This window comes from Gadus chalcogrammus, chromosome 11 (assembly GCF_026213295.1).
Source record: "Gadus chalcogrammus isolate NIFS_2021 chromosome 11, NIFS_Gcha_1.0, whole genome shotgun sequence".
Classification (NCBI taxonomy): domain Eukaryota; kingdom Metazoa; phylum Chordata; class Actinopteri; order Gadiformes; family Gadidae; genus Gadus; species Gadus chalcogrammus.
Window position 1 is genome coordinate 18,826,752 of NC_079422.1, and position 20,531 is coordinate 18,847,282.

The 20,531-nt window shown below is 46.3% G+C and overlaps 1 protein-coding gene across 1 annotated transcript in view; it reads right to left on the reverse strand.

Annotated features, from left to right (window-relative positions):
* The window catches only part of dnah5 (dynein, axonemal, heavy chain 5), a 144,043-nt gene that overhangs the window by 14,433 nt on the left and 109,079 nt on the right, over positions 1 to 20,531 (reverse strand). The window contains exons 73-82 of the mRNA XM_056601475.1: positions 17,371 to 17,553; positions 14,431 to 14,535; positions 13,752 to 13,890; positions 12,570 to 12,684; positions 11,387 to 11,577; positions 9,647 to 9,768; positions 4,784 to 4,933; positions 3,566 to 3,811; positions 2,459 to 2,678; positions 897 to 1,102 (exon numbers count right to left, since the gene is read on the reverse strand). Of these exons, the coding sequence (XP_056457450.1) occupies positions 897 to 1,102; positions 2,459 to 2,678; positions 3,566 to 3,811; positions 4,784 to 4,933; positions 9,647 to 9,768; positions 11,387 to 11,577; positions 12,570 to 12,684; positions 13,752 to 13,890; positions 14,431 to 14,535; positions 17,371 to 17,553 (1,677 nt within the window). The remainder of the gene's footprint in view (positions 1 to 896; positions 1,103 to 2,458; positions 2,679 to 3,565; positions 3,812 to 4,783; positions 4,934 to 9,646; positions 9,769 to 11,386; positions 11,578 to 12,569; positions 12,685 to 13,751; positions 13,891 to 14,430; positions 14,536 to 17,370; positions 17,554 to 20,531) is intronic.

Sequence of the window (20,531 nt, forward strand, 5' to 3'; positions counted from 1 at the left end):
ATTTAGTTTGCTAACCCTAACCAGAGTCACTTTAACCTACAAGAACTGAACTACAATACAAAAACCTAACCCTAGCCCCTATGCTAATGCTATATAATAGCGTTTATTACTCCATTACCTAATGTAATTGAATAGATAATTAATGCACCCTTATTCTAAGTGTTGCCTCACTTGGATACCATCATCGAGTTACATCGAGCGCATACATTTGTGTCAGAATATATAAAATAAAACACAACTCCAAATTCATATGCCAAGGGGCAGAGACCATTTTTGGAATGAAGCCCAGAAAAAATGTAGCTCGGAAGTCTGGATTAAGTGGCGAGGGATACCAACATTTATTTGAGTGTTATTTAAGTGTTGAATGAAAACTGCAGCAATTAAAGACTATCAGTACTCGGATCAGATCGGCCGGATGGAGATTAATCACCAGGCTCTCCCTAAAAACTAGTTTTCGCTCCTTCGATGCGATAAACTTCTGATGATGACGATGATGAAGATGATCTGCCTCTGCTGATCATTTATCCTAATAAATCCTTTTTAATCACGCGCAATATGATGATCAATCACAGGTGTTGCTAACTGTCTATGTATTTTATGCAATATTATGATACAATATTTATAATAATACAATGCGTAAATCATTACCGATAAGGCTTCAAACCCAACAAACTCCCTCCCCGTAGACCTTCTTTGTGTCCATGTATTTTATGCTATAATATTTAAATAATAAATTGCGTAAATCATTACCGATAAGGCTTCAAAGCCAACAAACTCCCTCCCCGTAGACCTTCTTTGTGTCCATGTATTTGATGCTATAATATTTATAATAATACATTGCGTGAATCATTACAGATACGGCTTCAAACCCAAGGTACCGCCGCCCTCCCACAGACCTTCTTGATGTCGATGTCGTCCAGGTGGTTCTGGACAAACTGCACGGTGGCGTTGAAGTCGGCCTGGTTGAACTCGTAGGGGATGTTCCAGCCCAGCGGCCCGTACTTCCTCCTCTCCTGCACCGTGCTGTGGAGGAAGGCCACACCGTACAGCATGGGCTTCCACTGCACCATGTTGCTGACGTCCAGCAGGTCCTGGTTGATACCTGGGTGGGGGGGTTTACACAGGGGATTAGCTGAAAGGGACCTCAGGGCTACCCGGGATTAGTAGATGGGCTAGAGGTACTCGGGTGTGTTTGGTCGCTATGGCATTTGACCACAGCTTCGGGAAAGAATAATTCACATTAACATTAACATTTAGGGCATATAGCAGACGTTTCTATCCAAAGAGACATAAAATAAGTACATTTGTCCGAAGAATCCCTGTGGGAACAGTAAGGAAGGATATTCATAGAACCAAGTGTCAAGCACTTTCAATATATGACACCGCTCGGCAGTTGCACACGATATATATTGATTCGGAGCTCATCACAAATCAAGACGAATTCCTGTCATTTCCATGATATTCTTAGGCAAATGACGTTGCTGTTCTTTGTCACACTCGGGCCTAAATTAAATCATTGCTGCGCTGAGTCTAACATCGGCACTGATTAGATTACCTGAAGTGCAGTGATTGGTTTGATTAAGCAGCATGATCCTATTTATGAACAGCCCTGAGTGGAAATGGTTGCTGGGGAAAATGTATTTTTAGGGAGAAGTTACTGACTGGGGCCTGGAACCTATTAAACTGTACAAAATTAGATGGGAAGAGTGCACTCCCACACGCAGCAGACAATTTGAACTTCATTAAGAACTCCAATATGCATCCAGGCCAGCCTGCCCCAGTTTTGTGCCAGCGTTGCACACTCAATAGAGCTATGCTAATAGAGCTATGCTAATGTACCATTGCGGGTACAAACCTATCCACTGTAACATTTAAGGTTTAAAGGGATTCTAGGTTGAAGTTAGAATGACAAACATTAAGGCGTTTTTGTTATTTTTGGATGCAGCAAGAAGCGGTGTGAAAGTGTGAGTGAGGGGTTTCAAGTAGGCTGGTTCTCTCCGTGGACAGACACACACATCTGCATACCGTGGAAGATCATTCTTCACTGAACACACTCACCCACACAGCCACCGACTCACTCAGTCACTCACACACACACGTACATTAACTCTGCCGCGTCCATCTGCATACCCTAGAAGCTCATTATTCAACGCACACAGCCACACACACACACTCACTCACTCCCTCACTCACTCAACACACAAACGCACGCCCAAACCCCCACACACACACACACACACACACACACACACACACACACACACACACACACACACACACACACACACACACACACACACACACACACACACACACACACACACACACACAAGCCCAAGCCTACACCAACACACAGACACACACACGCGCACACACGCACGCACACAAACACCTACACAGACACACGCACACCTACACAGACACCCACACACAGACAACCCGTCGATTCGCCACGCACCACCGTAGGTCCTCTTGAGCCCCGCCCTCAGGCCCTGCGGCGGCTCGTTGGTGAACTTGATGGCCATCTGCAGCAGGGTGATGGGGAAGAGGCGGTGGGCCTCGGTGGTCATCCACAGGCGGAAGGTGTCGTGCACGCTGTCCGTCTCCGTCACCGTGTCCATCAGCTCGTCCATGAAGTCCAGGCCCAGGTGGCAGTTCTGCAGCAGCGCCCAGCCGCCCTGCAGACAGACGGACGGACAGAGGGGGACATGGGGGGGGTTTATGTTGAGGCCGGAGCCAATTGACAAATATCCCCGCTTTCTGTGTCGCTGTGCTCGGTGCGATACGAGGGGGAAACGACTGGCAGGGCCAACATAGACTCTGTTTTCCCTCATTTACATGCTAATTAAACACCTTGAAGGAATTACCACGTTTTTGTGAAGGGCCGAACGTCCTCCGCGATTAGGCACGCCAGTCACGAGTCGAGCAAAGGGAATAAATAAAGAACAGAACAACAAACAGCGGGGAGGAGGAGGCGCTTTCACACTGTGTTGCGTCGTGACACTCGTACAGCAGAGCCGCCAGGGTCCCCAAACACTGGCTGGGGCCTAGTCACGTGTCCAGACTGATGGGGGAGCCCCGGAGAATAAACCCACACAGGGGGGGGGGCGGGCACACAATCACGACACCCGTCCTTTTAGGCATACTTTAAAATATACATATTTTCATTTATTAAAAAATTAAAAATCCTGATTGCCAATCCATTTTTCGTGACGGTGTCCCCGGCGGCACACAGTGCCCGGCCCCCCTGGTGGGCTGATTCACATTGAAAAAATGTATTCCGCGCTTTTCTAACCAGTGGCCACTCACAGCGCTTTATAACATTGCCTCACATTCAGCCATTCATGCACACACTCGCACACCGACGGCGGCGTCAGCCATACAAGGCGACAGCCAGCTCTTCAGGGAGCAGTCAGGTTGAGGCGTCTTGCTCAGGGACACCTCGACACTCGTCTAGGAGGAGGCGGGGATCGAACTAGCAACCTTCCGGTTCCCAGGCAACCTGCTCCACCTCCTCAGCCACATGCTGCCATGGTTTGCTGCCCCCGCTGGAGGCCCGACTCACATTGACCATGGTCTGCTGCAGCAGCTTGCGGGCGTGGACCTCCTGGCCCTGACCCATGGACACGCAGCGCGTCTCCATCTTCTGCCGCTTGCCCAGCGCCACGATGGAGTCGGTGGGGTCCGAGCCCATGGACAGGAAGCAGATCATGGGCGTGCGGGCGTCCGACTCCTCCCACATCCTCTCCAGGTCCAGCACGGCCCCCTCCGTGTACTTCTCCCCCATGGCGTCCACGATGTACTTCCTGGCCTTGCAGGATGAAGAAGGGTTGGGGAGAGGGGTGGGGGCGAACGTCAACGATAGGAGGGTGAAGGGACGGTGGTTAATTGGTCGTTAAGTTACACTTAAATTAACATTTACATTTAGGGCATTTAGCAGACACTTTTATCCAGAGACTTACAATGAGCACATTTGTCAGAAGAAAGAGGAACAACAATATATCGCTGTCGGTACAGCAAGGATGCTCATAGAAACAAGTGGCAAGCACTAACAATCAGGCAGGTTTAACCATTCCCTGTATTCAACAAAGACAGCTAGGGTAAGACGATACATAATGCTAAGATCTATGTTTAAGTGCCAAAGTTCAATTAAATGCATGAATGAGTCTTGTGACTTGCAGCATGCATTCAGCATGGCTATAGTAACTGCAGTGGTGCCCACTGTCTCCAGTTCAGTTGCTTGGAGCCAAGTACCCAAAAACCAATTAATAAAGCCCTCGTTACTAAACGTACATCCTAGGCAGAAACTCTGATAAAGTTGGCCCGGGGACTTCATAAATATTTCCCATTGACGAGAAGAAGAGCTTTCAGGCCGTTCTTTCTGTTTATCAGTATTTTCAAAAGACAATACAGATAAACACAGGCACAGGGTGCGGCCTGGGCACCATCACTCACACGCACACACACGCACACACATACACACCGAACACAAAGGAATGAACGCACACACACACACACACAAGCGCACACACACCGAACACAAAGGAATGAACGCACACACACACACACACACACATGCACACACACCGAACACAAAGGAATGAACGCACACACACACACACACACACACACACACACACACACACACACACACACACACACACACACACACACACACACACACACACACACAAGCTCACACATACACACCGGGATTGAACACAGTCATAAACACACAGGAATGAACGCACACACACACACTCACACAGGCGCGCGGCCGTACCTGTGCGATGGTGCGGTCGGGGCACCAGGAGCGGATGAGGAGCAGCCGTCTGAAGCAGTCCAGGGCCTGGTCGTAGGAGTTGGGGAGCTGCTCCTCCTCCGGTGCCTCCCTATCGAACCACGCCTTCCACTGCTTCTCATTACGGCTGATCTGGACCCGGGGGACACAGGGACCACACACACACACACACACACACACACACACACACACACACACACACACACACACACACACACACACACACACACACACACACACACACACACACACACACACACACACACACACACACACACACACACACACACACACACACACACACACACACACACAGACCAGAGGACACACACACAGGGACACAAACACACACACAGGGAACAGAGGAGACACACACACACAGGGACCAGAGGACAAACACCCCCACACACACACACACACACACACACCCACACACACACACACACACACACACACACACACACACACACACAGGGACCAGAGGACACACACACACACACACACACAGGGACACACACACACACACACACACACAGGGACACACACACACACACACACACACACACACACACACACACACACACACAGGGACACACACACACACACACACAGGGACCAGAGAACACACACACAGACACACACAGGGACCAGAGGACACACACACACACATGGACCAGAGAACACACACACAAACACACACACACACACACAGGGCCACGCACACAGGGACCAGACACATACCACACACATACACATGCACACAAGCACACGCACCGGTAAACATTCACAAACACACAGACACACACACACACACACATACAGAAGCACACACACACACACTCACACACACACACACACACACACATAGACATGATCAGAAAAAGAATGTTTGCATAGACTTGCCTCTAGGCAGGGTGGTCACATTTGTTCTGAGTTGAAATAGTTTCAAGATAATTGGAATACGCGTCAATTGTGTAAACTGTGACACCACACGATAGAGAGCTACATGGCAATCGTTTTTTTATCTTCTCAAATATGAAAGAATGTTTTTATTGTGATTAACCGAACGCCATTGAAAGTGGATGGTAAAATATTCACCAACATATATTAATGTTTATCCACTGAAAAGGGTAAAAATTACAGCCGCATCTCGACTTATTATAATCATAATAATAATACACACTTCTCCCAGTAGGCCAGTAAACAGAGACCCTTGGCTTACTCTTTGCAGAGCAGAAACTCAACATTACATTAATCTAAGTCCTTTCATTAAGATAAGATTTCTGGGTCTATGTTGTATTTCGTGTTTGGTGTAAATGTGTCCATTTCGCAGTCCAAATGTTGGCTGATTTTTCTGTCAACAAATATATGAGTGTATGTCCAGTGATGGGCCATCAGTGCCAGCAGGGCCTTCTTTGATGGCCCTGTCAAAATCTAGACAATATATGCATATTCTTTTTTTCAAAATTACATTAATTTATGTCTGAACGCATCCATATTTTTTTCAGTACTTACAACATAATTCCAGAACTATTTTCTTTTGTTAGGCTGAGCTCAGCTGAATAACACATCACAGCTAGGTTACAAGCATCCGGTGAAAATAAAAATAACTGTGAACACTTGTTTTTGTGTCATGTGTGTGATGTGCAATCTGTTTGCGGAGTGACATAAGGAAAGATCTGATGGTGATGCTGCATTACTCTAGCTCTGCGGTAATGCAATGTGGTGTGCGTGTGCGCGCTGTTGTTGTTGCTGAAGATCAACTGTCTTGTTGTGGATGTTATGCAGTAGCGCATATTGTGGCTGTGTTGGCTGTATTGGCACCTAATATGAAATTTGTGTGCATGTCTGAGTGTTTGGGGGTTGGCCGTTGGTGGAGTGCGTTACTGAAGGCCCTGACTTAAACCCCACGGTCCGCTGCTGTGTATGTCTGTGTATGTGTGTGTGTGTGTGCGTTTGGGAGTACAAGCATATTGCTGCAATCAGCTAGCCTCTTCACGCCTCTCCCAGTGTGTGCGTCACACATTGAGAACTCTTTGCTTTGTTTGTGTTGCGTTCCTCATGCCAGCTTGTCAGCCTGGCGTACACGCGATGGTGTGAACCCATACTCAGCAGATGCTCTCTCTCTCTCTCTCTCTCTCTCTCTCTCTCTTTCTCTTAACCATGTCTTTCTCTCCCCAAGTCTCTCTCGCTCTCTCCGTCTCTCTCTCCGTCTCTCTCTCTCTCTCTCAACCCCTCCATCTTTGATGGTGCTGTCTCGTCTGCACATGCTTTTCCTTTTTTTTCTATTTTATGACTGATTTAATTAGACTAAAATCTAGTTATCCACCTGTCCATCTTTCACACGCACACACACACCCACACACAAACAAACAAACACACCTACACAGTACACACACACACACACATAGACATGCACGCACTCATACAGAGCAAAGATATGACTGAGGAGAAAGATTGAACGTTTTTTCAAAGTAAGCTTATTTCACAGCGCAGCGAGCAGCGAGTCCCTCGTTGGGAGCCACCAGCCTGTCAATCACACAAGTGGCTATGTGTGTGTGTGTGTGTGTGTGTGTGTGTGTGTGTGTGTGTGTGTGTGTGTGTGTGTGTGTGTGTGTGTGTGTGTGTGTGTGTGTGTGTGTGTGTGTGTGTGTGTGTGTGTGTACTAATGGCACACCATCAGTGTGAAAGTGAACATGTGCATCCTTTAAGGCCAATATTTGTATGTGTGTGTGTGTGTGTCTGTTTCAGTCGGTCGGTGTGCTGGTGTGTCTGTGTGTGGGGGGAGGGGGTTGTGTGTTTATGTGCTGATATATACTGCAGTGATTCTTTGTACATGTGCTTTTGTGTGAGTGTGCGTGTGTGCGTGCGTGCGTGCGTGCGTGCGTGCGTGTGTGTGTGTGTATGTGTTGGTTTGAGTGTGTGTGTGTTTTCTTTTACTATGTTTGATGAAGCGAGGGCTGATGAGACCAACGTTGACATGCTCGATCTGGAGAGGAGATGGGGGTGCAGTCGTGCTGTGTGTGTGTGTGTGTGTGTGTGTGTGTGTGTGTGTGTGTGTGTGTGTGTGTGTGTGTGTGTGTGTGTGTGTGTGTGTGTGTGTGTGTGTGTGTGTGTGTGTGTGTGTGTGTGTGTGTGTGTGTGTGTGTATGCGTGCTTTTGTCAATATCTGGCTGTCTCTTTGACAGGTATGTTGCCAAAATAAATAACTCTGGGAAACCAGAACCATCTTCAGAAAATGACACATCTGTCACAGCATCAGCCAGTGCTTATGATAGGTCATCTATTGAGTATTCATGTGTGTGTGGCTATGTATATGTGTCTGTGTTAGGGCTGCAACTAACGATTATTTTAATAATCGATTAATCTGTCGATTATTTTTTCGATTAATCGATGAATCGGATAGAAAAAAATAATATTTATTTTTGGAATTGCCGCATCTTTATTCAAAAACTGAACATTACTTCAAATTCACAGTGCAGACTGAAGTGTAAAAACACCAGGTTATTGCTCCAACGTCCCGGAACTATTAAAAGTAATATTAAATAATAAAAAGATTAAAAAAACATAACTGCGATAGCACAAAAAAAAACATACAATGTATGATATACTTTTATATGTATATAAGGGAGGTCCATGGTTAACCGGTCAAACCTATTGATACCATTTTCAAGACTCCTTGAAATAGAACTTGTAATATTGCTTTAATTGCTGATAAGATGATGATAGTTCAAGATAGGACATTAAAAAGGTCATAATTCTATCTTTACTATCTATTTTATATTACTGGGATAACAAGTTTTCACCAAAATCTCAATTTTTTATTTTTTTTTCTGCTGCATTTGAACGCATCAATCATATTACTGAGCCGACCTGAACACATCACATTTGACACTGTTTGTGACCATTGGTTAGTTGTTGTTTTTTAAGCTAACTAGCTCTATATCCTGCCGATTTTAACATGGATTGCATTACTATTTTTAACTGACGGGACTTTCTACACCGTCCGGTTGTGTGATTACTACCGCTGCTTTGAATGACTGTTGATGCACGCGGTGCCGACTCCGAGCCCGTCTGCACAACGTCTGCAGCATCAGCAGCTGACAGAGTTTTCGGTTGGACTAGACGGATACTGAGTTGAAGGAGTTTTTCTTAACCCAAAGACAGTGAAGGTACAACACTTTTATGTAGGCCTACAGTCCAGTTTTAAGATATGACCAAAATACAAGCTGTGGTCGCTCACACTAAAGCTCGCTTTGGGCATGCATGAACCGTGAACCAACCTGTCGGCGGCTGGCTGTAAACAGTGCTGCGCCTATGAGTAACTTATTAATCGCGCGACACAACGAATCGATGACCAAATTCGTTGCCAACGCATTTAGTAATCGATTTTTATCGATTTTATCGATTCGTTGTTGCAGCCCTAGTCTGTGTACGCGCAGCTTTTTGTGTGCGGCTGTGTACGTGTGCATGTGTGCACATACATGTGTGTGCTTATCTACTGTCTGTGTGCAGCTCACAAAGTGTTTGTGAGCATTCTTGCTACAGATTTGGCATACTTGATGTGTGTGTGTGTGTGTGTGTGTGTGTGTGTGTGTGTGTGTGTGTGTGTGTGTGTGTGTGTGTGTGTGTGTGTGTGTGTGTGTGTGTGTGTGTGTGTGTGTGTGTGTGTGTGTGTGTGTGTCTATGTGTGCGTGTGTCTGTGTGTGCGTGTGCGTGCGTGTGTGTTGGTCTGTAATGTGGGCTTTAGTGTGTGTGGGTGTGTTTGTCTGTCTGTGTGAATGCACGTTGGTGTGTTCGTGCGTGCGTGTCTGTGTGTGTATGCGTGCGTGTGTGTGTGTGTACCTGGTCCAGTATATCAGAGAACTGCCACAGCTTGCCGAGCTCCACCAAGTTGAGCCAGGTCATGTCCAGGATCCACTTGGCTGCTTTGGTCGGACACGCCTTCAGGTCCAGAGATGCACCTCCTAGATGGACAGAGACAGAGACAGAGACAGAGACAAAGACAGACAGACAGACAGACAGACAGACAGACAGACAGACAGACAGACAGACAGACAGACAGACAGACAGACAGACAGACAGACAGACAGACAGACAGACAGACAGACAGACAGACAGACAGACAGCAAAATAAAAATAAATAGATCAATAAATAAATTCATCACAAACAAACAGGGTTAATATTTTTTGTCTGTAATCTCAATAGGGGAAATTCGATTACATCATATCATATGAATGTAACAAGCGCTGCACATTCATAAATGCTGTTGTTTTCTGTTAGTTAACAGTGCTTCAATCTGCGGGGAATAGTCCTACGTAGCTTTGTTAAGATCACCACTTAACATCTGAGTTTAACGATGAAACACGTTCTGTAGCGACAATACCTTGCACATATATCGCAAGGATATCGTAGTGTTGTAAACAACTCTCTGCACACAGGCAGAAGCATATGCACATTGCACACACACACACACACACACACACACACACACACACACACACACCTCACCACACACCCACACACACCAGTATGGGATCGGACCCAACAGATGGCCTAGCTGCGTGCATTAGCGGCGGGCTCATAGCGGTGTGGTTTGCATGCGCTCGCTTGCCAAATGCATCGGCTGCCACCATGCTCCCGTGAACCGCGACCCACGGGGCGGCAAACTGTTGCTGAGAACCTTGAGACGAGGAGCTCCGGAGTGTCCTCAGTGCACGCACAGCTCAGAGTGCGGCTGCCAGTCAGAGAACGCTCCCCGACGGCTTTCATTAAACAACAATGAGAAAGAATCGTAATGAAAGACTGAATAAAGGAACCTTCAGTTATCCACAGAGAGAGGGATGTGCTCTGAAACGATGACAATGCAACTCAGACAATAACATGGGAGAAATTATCATACGGAAAGGAATGGAAATCCTGGAAAAGAGAAATGAGCAGTGGAACGTGCAAAACAGCAGCACTGAGGAGGAGGGGACGAATGGATGAATAGAAATGAAGTCCTTCAACCTTCAGCGATCGACGGAAATGAGAGGCACTCGCTCAGATGCCCACAATGCCTGCTTCCATCCCGAAATGTGTGTGTATGTGTGGACCGATGACAAGCCATCCGGGTCAGTGTGTAAGTGAACATGTGTATCGTTAAGGCAAATATGTGTGTGTGTGTGTGTGTACAAGATGCAAGATACAAGATTGTTTATTGTCATATACACAATGGAAACATAGTTTACACTGGGCAATGACATTTTTAATTTGCAAGTTCCCGTCAAATAAAATTAAACACATTAAAATAAAAGTCGATAAATAAACTAAACTACTAAAAATAGCTGTACATATCTGTGTGTGCATTTGTGTGTGTGTGTGTGTGTGTGTATGTGTGCGTGCGTGCGTGCACGTTTGCGTACGCGCCTGTGTGTGGAGGAGGGTTGTGTCTATTTTGTTCAAACGCTTACAAGTCCACTTCCGCCCCCAGAACACAATATATAAAGCACAGACAGTCCCTGAAGTCCTCCGGCAGAAACACAAAAGCCGCGAGTCGCCCAGAAGCGAGAACCCTTCGCCAATCGAAGAGCGGAAGCGCTCACCTTTGATGAGCGTGAGGAACTCTTCGTGCTTCACCTTGCCGCTCTGCATGTCGATCTTGAGCGTGAGCAGCAGGGTGAACAGGAACTTGTGCGCCTCGTACAGCCCCCGCGCAGCGTAGCGGTACACCTCGAACGTCATGAACTCGATGATGCTCACGATGCGCTTGCTTGTGATGGGGCTCTTGGACGACCTGGTTGAGGTGGGGAGGGAGGAGATGGGTTTAAATAATGTAGGTCTGTAGAAACGGGTCTCAGGGTTAATAGGGACAGGGGGATGGTGTCCCAGGGGGTGTCCCCCCCCCCCCCCACACACACACACACTTAGAGTGCACGCTGCATTATCCAAGCCGTGGCACGTCATGTGCACTGAATGTATGGCAGCAGGACTGGAAACAGGGGCCTGTGGCTGTAGGGCTGTGCGATTAATCGAAATTTAGGGGTCAAAACTCTCCAACCTAAAATAATCGAGTGTTTTTTTGGATGATTTTGAGCAAGTTTTATATATATTTTTTTTTTTAGCAAGTTTTAGTTTTATAGAAATCGCACAACAAATGGGCACATATTTGGAAATTATTTTAGATTTTAATTTTTTTAAGTGGAAATTCTCAGTCACTAAGGGTTTTTTTTGGAGAGAAAAGCTGAATAAGTATTATTTTTTCCATAATAGAGCAGCCGTTGTGGCGGGTAGCCAATGGACGTAGAGGACTGAGGTTGGGGTTGTGAGGGGGTGTCGGGGGTTGTTACGGGGAACAGGAGCTCTCTGGTACAATGGAGCGATAGACTATCTCATCCCGAGGTCTAACGCCACCTGGAACATCGCTCATGGATGTACGAGGTTCTCAGATCAAGAGTGGTTCTCAGATCAAGACGTCACGGGTTAAAACATGCGGTTTGCAGGAATGGCGATATAATAGTTACCCAAAAGATTGCACGTCAGGTACATTTCATGGAGCATCCTGTCGCCTAACCCCAAATTGTAGTGGAGCTTTTATTTTCCTACACACGCATTCATAAGTTTCAGAAGAGCATTCATACGTTTCAGAACAGCAGAAAAGCCCAGTAGGATGCTACACTGATTCTATAGTTCCAAAGTCTGCAGTAGAGTCATCAAAACCAAGCCCCTTTAAGTATAGAGAGGTCATTCAAGCCAAGCTTATTGCTAATAATTGCTAATAGCTCTCACCGGGCCAGGGAAAGGTCAAAGAGTCCCAGGAACTGTCTGAGGGAGGTCTGGTACATGACGTTCACCACACTCATCTCTGTGATCAGGAAGTATAGGATGCTGCCCCTGGTGGCCACTGTGGAGAGATACACTCGCACGCACACACACACACAAGAGCGCATACGCAAGAAGGCACAAACACAACCGTGCACAGAGACACACACACACACACACACACGCAAATACACACAGACACACACACACACGCACAGTTAATAATCCCAATGGATATGAGTTTCACAAAACTTAGTGTGAAATTAATAAACCAAATGGTATTAAGGCAGGATTTAAAATGTCACGTATTTATTCTGGTTACCCAGAGTGAAAAAGGCCCCGGATAACATGACATTATCCTGGTTTTTAAGAATGCTTGAAAATGCCTTTTAGGATTCATTTAAATATTCCCTAGTCATTTAGTGCAGAATAAAAAACTACTTTTTCCAAAGACATGAGAATATATTTGGCAATAGGCTGTGACACAGGAAGTCTCGAAACTGTCCTATGAATAAATCAAGTCTTGTTGCTAAGCACCCGCCTTTCCGAAGTACTTCAGAGAGGAGGGGAGGGGAGGGGGGGGTGCATAAATGTTAATCCATAATCAAAAAAGCTACACATTCTTCTTATCATTCTCATTGTTATGCACAGTAGGAGTAGAGAACCGGATCCAGAAATCAAGAACCGGATCCAATGTATTCAACCAATGAGGACACATGAAAATATACCCCTCCGAAAACAAGTCCAAGAAAGGCCATTGTAATCCAATTGGTCGTAGTACCCTGGATCCGCTTCAGGATTTCTGGATCCACTGACATGTGGTTAACAGGGTTAGGCAGGAGTGAAAGCCCCTTATCAGTCTGAGACTAATAACTAATTCTTAAGAGGCTAAGCAGGCATCAAACTTCAGAAGAAGTTAATTTGGGCTTGTCCATACCGAAGAAGTCCTTTGCAGACAAACTTTCCTTACACTTTAAGTGGTTTTGTTTCGGTCTCTGAACCTCTGTAAGTTAAGGACACTTGGGTCTCTATGGAGACAAGGAGTTCCAAAATAAACCACAGCAGTGTTTCTTTTCTGACTTATAGCGTACAATGTCTGCATTTTACTCTACTGCTTCTCCCCAGGAAGCATGCCGACAGATGTCCTACCGGGTCGGTACTCCTCCCTAGCGGCGTTGATCTGGATCTCCGTCTCCGCTGCGATCTGCAGCTTCTGGGTCACCTCCTCTGCCGTGCGCTTGGTGTTCCCCAGGACCACGATCAGGCTCTCGTCGTCCACCAGCGACCCCTAGGGTGACGTGTTTACACAGGACCAAGTAAGGTGACAAGGACCTTTGGCCTGGATGGTCGTGCGTGAGCGACTTTCTGTCAATGAGTCGTTTAATCCCCTCAGAACGCTGGACAGACTTATTGACCCAAAGTCACTAAGGCATGATAAGTCTTGAATTTTGGGAAACAAAAGGCACGTCGATGCAAAGAGTCCAACCGAAGCTGTCCGTAGTGGTGTTTATCAGTGAGTTTATAGCGGTTAAACACAATCAGATAAGAGCTATGTGCTCATGAACAGGGCACTCCATGAAGGGAGTACACTGACCAAATGCTAATGCTAACGTCATCTTCATGGTTTGCGGCGAGACTCTCTAGGGCCCTCCTTTACTCCAGGGTGTGGCCGGCATGATAAACCATCGCAGACAGAATGACGTTGTTGTTGTTGTTGTTGTTATTTAGGTTCAGGATCTTGCCCTCTTCTGCTCTTTTTTTTAAATCGTACAAACAACACCTTAAGCCAATCACAAGACTGGCATGTGAGGAAGTGTGGACCCCTTGCCTGCGTGCTGGTCAGCCTGTAGAGCAGATTATCCTCCAGTTCCTTCATCTTCCTCTTATTGGACGTCACGTCCTCTAGAAGGTCCGTCCTCTCCTTCTCCAGCTCCTGGGGTCACACAAACAACACAAAAAAAACAAGCCAGCAGTGAGCGAGCGTTCCACTTTTACATCAAATACGAGAATTGTTTATTAAAGTAGAAAAAAAGGTGCTGCAAAAAAAACAAATAGTGACTCATGGCGGATTCGCTGCAGAAAGCGAAAACCAGGGGATTAATCAATTCATGCTCACACACACACGCACACATGCACCACACACATTGTAAGCACACACCGTACAAACACACACACAGAATCGCTGCGGTAGATATCGCCACATACACACACACACGCACACACACAAATGCACATGTACACACAATCGCTGTGGTCGAAAGCAACACATACACACACCGGACACACACTGCACACACATAAAAATGCACATGTACACACAATCGCTGCGGTAGATATCAACACATATACACACACACACACACACACACACACACACACACACACACACACACAGCTGGGATTTGTGTTCATCAACGGGGTGATGGAGAGTGACAAAGGGTGACACACGGCGGTGATTGACGCGGTTCCGCTGTCCCTCCCGGGACACGGCGGTGGTTCAAGGATCAGTGCACCTGAACACCCCCACGCACACCGACGGTTAATAGAACCCGGCCTGGTTTTGTTCTAACTCCAATCTGCTGTTATTATTATTATCATTATATATGTGTTTTCCTCGCTCCCATTCACTCTCTGAAAACCTTAATCTAAAGTGGCTCTGCGCAACAATGGCTGACTCACTGCCTGATACAGAAAGCCGCGGTGGACATGGCTGCCACAGCCGCTGGCCGCTGCCTCGGCCACAGCCCCTCCGTTTGGCCGTTGCCTTGAAAGATAAACAAAGCTCTGGGTTAACCCTCCTAACATGGACTTCCTGTTGACAGAGGCCAACGCAGTCTATAGACCAAAGCCGCTCACTGAGCGAAGATAGAGCAGAAGAAGAGCCTGGGGTGCTAATCTCTCCACGTACAGCAGAGAAACGCAACGGGGGGGGCCGCTGCGGCTGATGCCTGCGTTTCTTCTGTGATTCAAATAGTTTATTGCGCTTGGATTTTGAAATAACAATTAAAGTATTAACATTTACGTGATTAAACATTCCAACAAGGACATCAAAGGAGAGGTAAGGGTGTGAGATAAACGCTGACACAAATCTGTATTATTCCCCCTAGGAATTACTTTATAGTTAATTAACAATCACAAATAATACAGAGTGCCACATAAATGAGTCACTGCGTATGTGTGAACCTTGGCATGCCCTGGACACACACGCACTAATTCATTTATTTTTTAATAATATAGTAGTTTGACCATAGTTTGACTCTCGATTCGCCGTCTTGCCTTGGTTAACTATTCAATGTTTAATTTAACCCCCTAACAGCACATCATGGCTGGCTGTCAGCGGCTTAAATACATATCTGAGGCCTGCCAACACACATTGTTCATCTCGGAGACACCCCTCAGCCCTATATTCACAGCTTATCTCCAAATGCACCCTTATAGGTTCAAGCCGTCGCAAATGATGCCCCTATCTTGAGTAATCGCCCTCGACACGTCTCTCAATCGACAGAAATGTCCATTTGTTAGATGAAAAGCCCTTGGCTGGGGAGGTACTAATCAGTGGATCACTCACTTTGCCGCAAGCCATTTTAGTTTATGTGTTAGGTACTGTCTCGTGCAATCTTCCACCAAACCATCTCCAGCCGATTCATAACGATAACCCTTTCGGACGTAATATGCAATCGTAGCCGTTGCGGAAAAAAACCCAATCCTTCATTAAACCGATTCAAATATAATGCCTATTCATAAGAGCCCGTCATGCTTTAATAAATGGCTGTGACCTCTGTTATCATCCCCATCTAAACAGGGAGACGGTGTCTCTCTTGGTAGCGCACAGAATTCGTAATAATAATAACGAGCAATGTCGAGTCAACAGGAGCTTAGAGACTAGGATAATGAGACGTTTTTTACTTTTTTTTTATCAAACACTGCCTGTTACTCTTTGCTCTTTCTTGCCGTTTTCATTTTCTATTTTTTAGGGAAAGGTTTGTGTTTATCCTCGCTTCTTTCCGAGGTCTCTATTTTCCTAAGCTTTGGTGCTGATATGAATTCGAGGTAACTGCTAATATGATGTGGAGGGTCAGAGTCACGGGCAGTTGGTCGCCTTTCTCTTTGTAAACCACAGAGAATCAACAAACAGAGCCATCGTTTATCTTGGTCTTTCTCCCCCTCATTCTACTCCATTTGCTGCAGGGAGTACATTCTGTTGTGCAGGCGTTTTCCTCCGACACTACCCATTTCTCAGGAGACGTTTATTCACACAAGACATCCATTGAAACGGTCAACTCGCCGTTATCGATGCTTCACAGCCCAGACCATGTCCGTGGACCATTTAACACAAAAAAAACAGTTCTACCAATTTAGAAAAATAAAGAAAACGATCCGTTCCAGACTGACATGATTTTAGTAAGTATAGGCCGAGCCATCGCCATCGTCATTGCACCGCCTTTCAATGCTCATTACTGCAGCGTTTCCCTGTCTAAAGCCCCAGCGTCTTATCACACCATTTGGCTCAGGAGGTAGAGCGGGTTGACTTGCAACCGGAAGGTTGCTAGTTCGATCCCCGGCTCCTCCGAGCTAGAGTGTCGAGGTGTCCCCTGAGCAAGACACATCACCCTGACTGCTCCTGACGAGCTGACTGTCGCCTTGCATGGCTGACTCCGCCGTCGGTGTACAAATGTGTGCATGAATGGTTGAACGTTAGGCAATACTGTAAAGCGCTTTAAGTGGCCACTGGCTTGAAAATGCAGTCCATGTATCCCTCTGACGCTACCTGCTTCTCGGTGAGGATGACCCGACCCAGCAGCTGCTCCTCCAGGCCGCGCATGGTGACGGTGAAGTCGATGATGGTGGTGCGCGCGCTGATCTCCGGCGTGTAGGCGGGGTTGGGCAGCTTGGTGGTCATGTAGAGCCGGAAGCCCCGCATCACGTCCACCTCCTTGTCCCCCACCTTCACCTGCGAGGGGGGGCGGAGGAGAGGCAGGAGGAGTTAGGAGGAGGAATTAGGAGGTGGAGGAGTTTGGAGGTGGAGGAGTTTGGAGGTGGAGGAGGAGACTTATGTGTTGTTACGTCAGCTGCGGCATAATACGTTTTGAAGTCATATCTTTAAGGAGTAATATCTTACATATACTGTGCAATATATTGTACAATGTCGCCCTGACAAGGACATGGCTCATTGTTGCACGTCTGTTAGCAATGTGCGGCTGCAAGACCTAGATTTGAGAATACATGTTAAACTACAATGTGATTTCGAGCAGACAAAGAGCATTGCAACATGAAAAGGCTAATTGTGTGTGAGTTTGTGTGTGTGTGTGTGTGTGTGTGTGTGTGTGTGTGTGTGTGTGTGTGTGTGTGTGTGTGTGTGTGTGTGTGTGTGTGTGTGTGTGTGTGTGTGTGTGTGTGTGTGTGTGTGTGTGTGTGTGTGTGTGTGTACACGTGTTAGACAGTATGTGTGTGTGTGTGTGTATGTTTTGTGTGTGAGCACATGCGTGTGTTTCACGTGTCTGTTTTGGCTCTAGGCGATGCTCTATCACCGGTAATGGTATATAATTATCTTTCATGTTCCCTGTCCCCAGAGCTCTCCACAGAGACTCTCATTTACTCCTCAACACGGCAGGGATATTTAAAGAATAAGGACCTCATCTTGGTGAGGGAGACTGACGCAGAGAGAGAGAGAGAGAGAGAGAGAGAGAGAGAGAGAGAGAGAGAGAGAGAGAGAGAGAGAGAGAGAGAGAGAGAGAGAGAGAGAGAGAGAGAGAGAGAGAGAGAGAGAGAGAGAGAGAGAGAGAGAGAGAGAGAGAGAGAGAGAGAGAGAGAGAGAGAATGCTGGAGGCTCTCCAATGAATAGTGTTGGTGTTTGTGTCTGGACAGAACACATGCTAACTAGTGCTCGCCACAGAATGCCAAAGACCCCATTCTGCTGTGTATGTGTGTATGCGCATGTGTGTGCGTGCGTGCGTGCGTGCGTGCGTGCGTGCATGTGTGTGTCTGTATATATACAAGGGAGTGAGCTGCTGCAGCTGAAGAAGTGGCATCAGCATGGGCTCAAAGTGGAGAGGCGATAATGAGAGACAAACAAATGCCTCTGGACACGAGCAACCGCTCCTTCTCCCATCTCCCTCACTTTCAAACGTCTCTCTCTTCGCCCTGCGTGCCAGGGCTTTGTGATGTTAATAGTGCTGCTATTTGTGTGCGTCAGTGTGGCAGTCTGTATGTGCGTAAATCTCATTCATTCACAGAAATATGTTCATCAACTTAATAAATATAAGTTTAATTTTGATGTGGTTCAAAGTTTGATTAAACTAAAGTTAAAGTCAATGTTCGAAAAATGAAATGAAATCTAAGGCCGTTGTGATGCCAGTGTCAGTAAATGTACTGACTAAAGTCAAATAGAGTGCATTCATGAGGAGTCCAATTCATCTAACAGCGCGTACACGATGCATTCAGGCCAGCCCAGGCTCCTCTTGTTGGGGAGAGAAGAGAGAAGAGTCCATATTTGTGACAATGGAACAGTTTAAATTGGGGGGAAAACGCCTGCCTGGAAAGAGGCTGATTCCCAGTGCCAATCCACCTCAGAAGATTTCATAGCAGCAGTGATGGTTTCTGGGCTGACTCAAGCTGACACATAGACAGTGTGATGCGAGCAAAGTAAAGCCTCCTCATTTAAAACCTAAAGTTTAGTCGCTGTCAGGCCGAGAGTGGTGATGATAGAGATTTCTGGTTTATTGATGCACTTTCTGAAGCTATTCAAGTAGTAGCTTCAGAATACACTCATTTTAGATGGAGATTGTATCTCTTGTGTACAGCCATACAGAACAATTGAGACCCTGGGACTAACTGACCTTGGTTAGCACAATCATGTCCATTAGTCAGCTACAACACAACAGCCCAGAGCTCCCGGAAAAGAACTACCTTTTGATCACGGAGAGTGATGTGAAATGCGCAGGAGTTTATAAGACGGCCTAATATATAATGTAAGGCAGTGGTGTCCAACCTTGGCCTGTATCGCCACCTGCTTGCACACATCATCAAAGTCGCTCAGCTAGCGGAAGTAGAGTGTGGCTACAAATGTGTTTGTGGATCCAGGACCTTTCAAAACTTTTGAATATATATTTTTTAAATCAAAACACCTAGTAAAATACCCATATTTTTTATACAGTATATATAAATAAATAAATAAATATGAATATATACCCCCATGGGGTTGTCAGATAGAAATACTGGGTTGGTCTATATGACAGCGTGTGCGACTGTATGTGTGTGTAAATACACTGAAGAGTGCAGATATTTGTTACATATATATATATATATATATATATATATATATATATATATTAGGGGTGTTAACAACAATCGATTCTGCGATGCATCGCAATGCGGGGCATGCACGATTCAGCATCTATGCGGCAACGTGCCATAATCGATTATGTCGCTGTTTTTTTTCGGGCCTCGAGTGGACAATAGAGTTGTGAAGTACATGCTAAGCGGCGGCGCTAGCTAGCAACAACAACACTAACTGATCGCTGCCACTCTAATCAATGAAACCATTTCCACCGGCTCAGCAGCATCCCAGAAGCGGTGCGCCGCGCCGCAGCGCTACCATTCCGTAGCACTTCTATGACACGAGACGTTGCTGAACCGCGTCAATTTCAACAGAGCAGATCGAGCCGAGCAGGAAGTGAAAAGTAAAAGCCATAGAGCATCCGGTCAATTTTCAAAATAAAACACAATACTCAGCTCATGTAGCCTATCACAACTTCACATCAACAATATTACGTCACGACCGGTGGTACCAGGTCAGCAGTCAATCCATCAAAGGGTCTCAGAGGGTCGGTAACATGGACGACGAGAGACTGATTGTCGAAGTGGAGCAACATAAAATAATTTATGAAATATATCATCCTTTTTATAAGGACAATGTCAGAAAGGACAAAG